The following is a 6,830-nucleotide window of genomic DNA, read 5'->3' on the forward strand; positions in this document are numbered from 1 at the left end:
TACACAATGAGGGGAAAGTTCAGATGATGGTCATGGCTTTGGAAACCTCTGATAGGTTAACTGAATTAATTGGGTTTATAAGCATGTTTCTGTACAGTTATATGCAAGTATAGACTTGATCATTCTGCTTTGGAGAGAGACGAGTTCTGTGTGCCAGGAATTAATGTGTTTTGTTCCAAAATGCACAAATCGACCCAAAAAAAAACAACTTAAAGACCTTGTGAAAACATGCTCTTTAAAAACGTGGGCTGAAAGGCCACTCAGTGAGGAGGAAGCCACTACTCCTAAAGCAAACGCACACAGGGGATGAAGACCTGCATTTAGGAGACGTGTCAGGAGGTCTGATGAAAGTAAACTGGAACAGTTTGGCCATAATGACCTTTGTTATATTTGGAGGAAAAATGTAGATACTTTTAAGCCTGAGAACACCAACGTGTCTGTGGCAGCATCATGTTGTGGGGCTGTTTTGCTGCAGAACAGACCGGTGCACTTCATTACAGAGAAGTGCACCGGTCGTTCATGAGGAAAGAACATCTAAAGACGTCAACCAGGAAGTTAAAGCTCAGGCGATCTTTGTAGTTTGCAGCTTCTCCCGTAAAGTGACTTAAAAATCTACATGCACCTTGATGAAACGGCAGAATTTTGTGATGTGAAAAATAATTTTTTCAGCTAAAATTAAATCCACGAATGTTCAACGTCATTATTTTGTTGTTCACATTGATGTAACCATGTAACTAAAGTAGTTCCTTTTAAAAGATTTGTGTCTTTTCCAGTTGGGTTGTACTGGACAAATGTTGCATTTTATGTGAAAACTGTTTCAAATGTAGAGCAAGGAAAGTCACTCTGCTTTGATGATCCACATCCAGGCCAAAGAATCCGCAGACGGGTTCAAAGGTCAACTAGTTTTAGTGAACATGATTCTGTAGGAAATTTTCAATTCGCAGGAAGAAATCAATCAGTTTTGACACATGTTTTCACTTTCCATGACCTGCACCGGGGAATAACTTGAAATAAACTCCATAAACCACCCCTTACCTTTTTAAGCATCACATCACACTGAACATTTGCTGAAGCGAATGTCCAGTTTATTACCTGGCCCACTTCAGAGGCACATCAGAGACGGCTTTGTGTTCTGTGGTGCAAATTGTATTGCGGTACAAAAAGCTAAATGTAATGTTGCTTTGTGTGGCAGGGGACAGCTCATCATTCTCTTGTAGACTTTATTCCACTGTCCGCAGGTGTTCCTCCGACCGCCTTGATTGGATGGCGACTCCAGTCATCTTGTGGTAGCTGAGGCCTAAATCAGCCCCGCTATCGAAACGTGTCATCTAAAGCTGATGGACACTATAGACTGCTGTCGGCCCGCCGGGCCCGCTTTCATTGTATGTATACCCCGCAGCATATTGCTCATCCCTTTGATCGGACAGAGAAATATTTTTGCTTTTATTAAGGAGAAAAGAATCAGATATGGTCTTTTTCAAAGTCCATCATCGAGATTCCCCTGCACATGGTGTGTTCAGCTGTCGGTGGCTTCAGGTGCCTTGACGCTGTAACACGGCTTTTTCCTCAAAGGGACATAAATGAGATGAAATCTGTGGAATATGTTTACTTGCTTTGGTGTAGTGAATGTATCAATAAAGGAGTAAGTTGGACAGCAAGTAGTTGCTGTGGATTTTTCCAGTAACTTTGGCATCAACCAGTCTCTGCGGCGCCCTAAGTGGCTCCTGAATAGAAGATGGTATCATTAGCTTCTGTCCAATGCAAGAGGTTTGTTTTAGAGTGCTTTGGTTGGGTTTGGCAGCTGAAGTTGTATTTGGTCTCATTTGGACCTTTTCTGGTCATTTAGTTCTTTGAAACATCTAATTTCGATTACTTTGTATAGGGAAATTTTCCTTGTAAGTCTATAACATATTTAAAATGTATCTAACTTCAGATTTTAATTATGCTTAACAATTTAGAATTTAAAATTATTTACATAAAATGGATTTGATGATTTTTATCTTTTTATTTTCAAAACTTGTGTGAGCAGAAGAGGCGTTTTCACTGTTCAGAGCGGATCTTTTGATGTGGAGGAACGCCAGCCTCTACTTTGAGCTCATCCTGGACGTCGGAGTTCCTCGTCATCTCTCTAAAGTACCTTCTTGCTGCAAAGCAACAGTGCTGCCAGCAACCATTCATGATTTAATGCCTAATTTTGATGTCTTGTGAATGTATTGGTTCATTTATTGTTCACCTTTTTTAGTCATATGTGTTTGATCGCCGAGTTTTGTGTTTTTAATCTTCATTGGTTGATGCAGGGGAATTTAAATGGAGATCTGTGTAAGTTGGTTTAATACAACAGGATGCAGGGCAGTGCAGCGGATAGCACTGCAGCAAGATGGTTCTGGGTTCGAATCCTAGCCTGAGGTCTTTCTGCATGGAGTTTGCATGTTCTCTCTGGGTAATGTAAATTAAATTTTCCTTAGGTGTTGGTATGTCTGCATGGTTGCTCTTGTCCTGCCTGTCTCTTTACTGAAATGATTGGCTCAGAAGCATAGATAAACGGTTAAAACATGCAGTTTGTTTGACCAACATTCGCATTCTTTTAACTACATTTTAAAATTCCCAATCTCATAAAAATGCAACAGATAGCTTACAAGTAAGTCTGTAATTGCTACTTTTTGTTTTATTTTTCCTATAAACGTAACCAGTTGTCCAAATAAAACTTGCTACGCTTACATGCTGGCTGCCAGAGGTCGGTGGTAATATTCTGACCAAAGTGAAGTGCTTTCTTTGGCCTGCAGGTGGCAGCATATTGATGCATATTAAATTTGAGGAGGCCTCGTATTCAAAGCAGTAGAGCTGCTGCTGAATATCCGCTCAGGTGAGTCCGGGTAGGAAGTTATAGAACTTATTTAAAAGCCTCAAATGACTCAAAATTGTACAAAGTTATAGATTTAACTGGATTAAAAAAAAAAATACTTTTCCCAGTACGTGTATTAATTAGCTCTTCAGACGCTTGGGGTCAGAGGAAATGAAAGTGAGGATCTTAAACATGAAAACTGCGGAGCTGTAAACCATCGTCCAGATGCTGCTGATAATCTTAGATGTGGCTTCATCCCCCACCAGCACCTCACAAATGACCGTCTCCTCTTCATCCTCTCTTCTTCCTCACTCTCACGCACGCGCTTCTTTCTCCTCGGCAGCATCACAGCCTCCGGGTCGCTATGGAAACCGCTGAGAGACACGCGTCGAGGGTGAGAGATGGAGAGAAGGGGGGAAAAAAGAGGGGGGAACATAAAAGGTTAGGGTGTCACCAAAGCCTCACACGCACCCCCCCCCCACCTCCCAGTTTAATGCCGAGCCCCCCCACTCCAGACCCAGCGTCCCACTCGGTCCCTGCCCCGGCCCCCCTTTCACCTACCTCTGCGCCTCTCCCCCAGCTTTACCCGCTCTCCATCCCTCCTCTTGTCCAGACAAGCTGCACGCGTGGCGGGGATGGAGACGTTCACCGATGGAAGCACTGGTAAATTTTCCACACCTATAAAACAAACTAAACAAGAACATTATTCTGATAGGGGTGGGGTCCATCCAGCACATATTCCTCTCACCACCCCACCCCCTCCCTCACTCTCTTTTCACCTTCTCAAATCTCACCCTTGTTCTGTTCAGCCTGATCAAAAGGAGAAATATTTGAGTCTAACTTTCCTGCTTGCGGAGAAGGGAGTGAGGACATAATGGTTTGTGTGGTTGTGTGTGCGCGCGCGTGTGCGTGTGTGTGTGTGTGTGTGTGTGCGCGCGCGTGGTTGGGTTTTTTCTTTGTTATTGATTAGAAAGAAATTAATTCACCGGGGCAACCCTCTGACTGTTCTGACTCTCACCTCTCCCTCACTCCCTCTCTCCTGCGTTCTCCCTTGCTCCTTTGCTCCGCGGACGAATGGCGTTGAGTCCTTTTGCCTGCTCTGCATGTTGCATAATATCGCGGGAATATTTGATTCGGGATGCGCCGTGTGCCACGCATCTGCTGGTTTTGCACATTGTGCGCGCGTGGTGGTGCTGATTGGCGCTCACGTTTGAATTTCTTCGCCCATCCATGGAGGCTTAGATCTCCAGGAAGGGGAATTGTTAAATCAGACACATCTAAATCCATATCCAGTTTTTTGCGCTCTGGTGGCGCTGATCCTAATCCTAATACAGATCTCTTTCTGGATCTGTATAAGGATGTTTTTTTTATTTTATTTTTTTTTCCCCTATTGTGAATACCCCATAAGGTCTGCATTGATGGCCAGATTCACCTGCGCTGAGGGCTTTTTAATCAATGTGGTCGATATTTGCTCCCGACGTCCGCAGATAGCAACAATACCACCTCAGGATGTAGGAGCTTATGCGCCGCCGAAAGGAAATCGATGGACAGACTGAGTTAATTATGGGAAAATCAATTAAAAGGAGGGGAATTGAGGGGCTTTATAAGCCCGAGAAGGGAGCGCTGAGCGGCAGAGGAGCGGAGGAGAGAGCAGCCTTCCTGCCGCTGCGCTCCTCCCTCCTGCCCGCCCCGCTGCTCCGCTGCAGCGGCTCCGACTCTCCGCTGTTCGTCTGTGGATCTTCATCATCCACCAAACTGAAGCATCTGCGTGCATCATTTGTTTTAGCGGCACCGTTTTTATTTTTATTTACCCAGAGATTAATTGCAGGCTGTCACAGTGTTTTGTAGAATTCAGTTTGCAGACATTTTATCTTTTTTTGTTCTTTTTTTTTTTTTTTTTTTTTTTTTTTTTTTTTGCAGACTTGACCTTTGCTCGCGATTAAACGAAATAGTAAAAACACAGATTCTATCATGTGAGACCCATTATGTTATGACAGCACGTCGGTTTTGAATATAGAGCTGCCATTCTCCTGATTTGACTGGTCTTACTGGTTTCTGAGTGGGAGCTTCTGAGCTCGTTCAAGTTTGTAGAGTCAGGCGCAGACAGCACGTCCCACTGTGGCGTTTTAAATGATGCGCAATAAATATGACAAATACAGTGAAGTACACATTTAAATATGATATGGATTGATGCTACAAGGCTACAATAATGTTACGAATGAATGAAATGTGCGCAGCGACGTTTTCTGATGTGATTTTAAAGCCAATGAGGCAGAGGATTCATTAAAAAACCAAACAAGTACATTTAAAGGAGGATGAACTGTCTTGTCATTTTTATTCGCCAGCTAGTCTCGCTTAAATTGAACAAGAAAATGGAACTGACGGCATGTTGTTGCTTTATGAAACATGTAATTATTATTATTTTTTTTTTGCTTTATTCCGAAAGTTATCTGACAATTATAAACACTCGAGAGAAACACTGCAGGCAGGCCTGGTTTTCTTCAATGTTTATCCAATGGTTTCACCACTAAAACGCCACATTAAGTTCAGTTCAGTTTATTTGTTTAAATTAACGCCTCAATGCATCTTGCAAGAAATGCAGGTCAAATTCATAGCCAGTTGTGTAGAAATATATAATTCGGTCTAATGAGGCAATTACGTTCATTCAAATTAGTTCCTGAATGTAATACGACTTAAATAAAAGTATTCATTTGTATTTTTATTTGCTGTATTCCATTTCTATCTTTTATAACTTGCCTACTTTACTTTAAGGTGTGTGTGTGTGTGTGTGTGTGCTCCAACAGTTTAAAAAAATTTTTTTTAATCTCTAATTCGGAAATTTGTTTCATTTTTTTAAAATTAAAATTTAGGCTCCATTGTAGATTTAAAATCGAATTAACCTTTTTTTCAGCCTCGATTGAAAACTTTGAACATGGGAAAAAACGCAACAGATTCATTATTTGCATACGGAGCTACAAGCTCAGTTATGGATAATGTTTTGCGTTTTTAGCATTTTATTTGCTCATTCGGTTCATTTTACTTTTAGATTTTGTTTTTAAATATGTAAATTATAATTTTGGCTGTTTTGCATGTGGATATTTTAATATTAGGACTTTTATTTATTTTTTCCAAATCGTCTTATGTCAGGTGCTCCACTCACTTTTTAGAGGCCTGTAGGCTTATTATTCAAATAAAACCATTCACTTAAATTCAGAAAAAAAAACATCGCTAATTATTTTATGCTATTAAGTTGATCTTAGAAATGTGACATTTCTTCAGCTTGACGTAGAAACTCTGAGTCATTTCCATACTGCAAATAAAGATTTATCATGTTTCCGGGGATTGTTTGTGAGAATCATATGAGGATTTTTGTCTGTTGCAGTCGCAACATTGATAATTACAGTAAATTATCCCAGTTCAAAGTGACTGTTTGTTGTAACTTCAGAGAAATAATTCAACTAAATCTTTTTTCTTTATTTTTTATTTTTTGCATTGCAGAAATAAGGTAAAACACATTAAAGTAAATTTCCTTTTTTGTTCCCCTTTCAGAATATTATTTAAAATTCGGTCCAAAATTATTAATGTCCATCAAGATGTTTTTTTTTAAGCTTTAGTTTTAATCTAGTAATTACTCTAATAATGTATATATTTAGGGGCCAAAACACTAAGATTAATTTTCGAATAAACAATTTGCCAATTCTGCATATTTTACACGGAGCTCTTTAAAGGACAAATTGATCACATTTAATCGGTGATCAGAAAGTGATCGTGGTGAGGCTCTGTCAGATCCTGCTGCTGCTCCTGACTCCTTATCATCTTCAAACACACCATCACTGCCCAGATCTCTCATTTCATGGTTAATGTAAGCAGCCATGTCCCAAAATCTTCTTCCTGAAAAGACTTTATTGGTTCCGTTCCGTTTTGATGTAGAACATCTGCATCGCTTCTGCAAATGTTTTAAGAGTGTGAATTTCTTATATATATATAT

At 40.4% G+C, this 6,830-nt stretch overlaps 1 protein-coding gene across 1 annotated transcript in view; it reads left to right on the plus strand.

The window, feature by feature from the left end:
* The first annotated feature begins 3,431 nt into the window (after nt 1–3,431).
* Nucleotides 3,432–6,830, plus strand: part of pou2f2b (POU class 2 homeobox 2b) — a 96,367-nt gene continuing 92,968 nt past the window's right edge. The window contains exon 1 of the mRNA XM_017309437.1: nt 3,432–3,505. Coding sequence (XP_017164926.1) covers nt 3,478–3,505 — 28 coding nt within the window. The 5' untranslated portion in view covers nt 3,432–3,477. The remainder of the gene's footprint in view (nt 3,506–6,830) is intronic.

Source organism: Poecilia reticulata, linkage group LG16 (genome assembly GCF_000633615.1).
Source record: "Poecilia reticulata strain Guanapo linkage group LG16, Guppy_female_1.0+MT, whole genome shotgun sequence".
Taxonomy (NCBI): domain Eukaryota; kingdom Metazoa; phylum Chordata; class Actinopteri; order Cyprinodontiformes; family Poeciliidae; genus Poecilia; species Poecilia reticulata.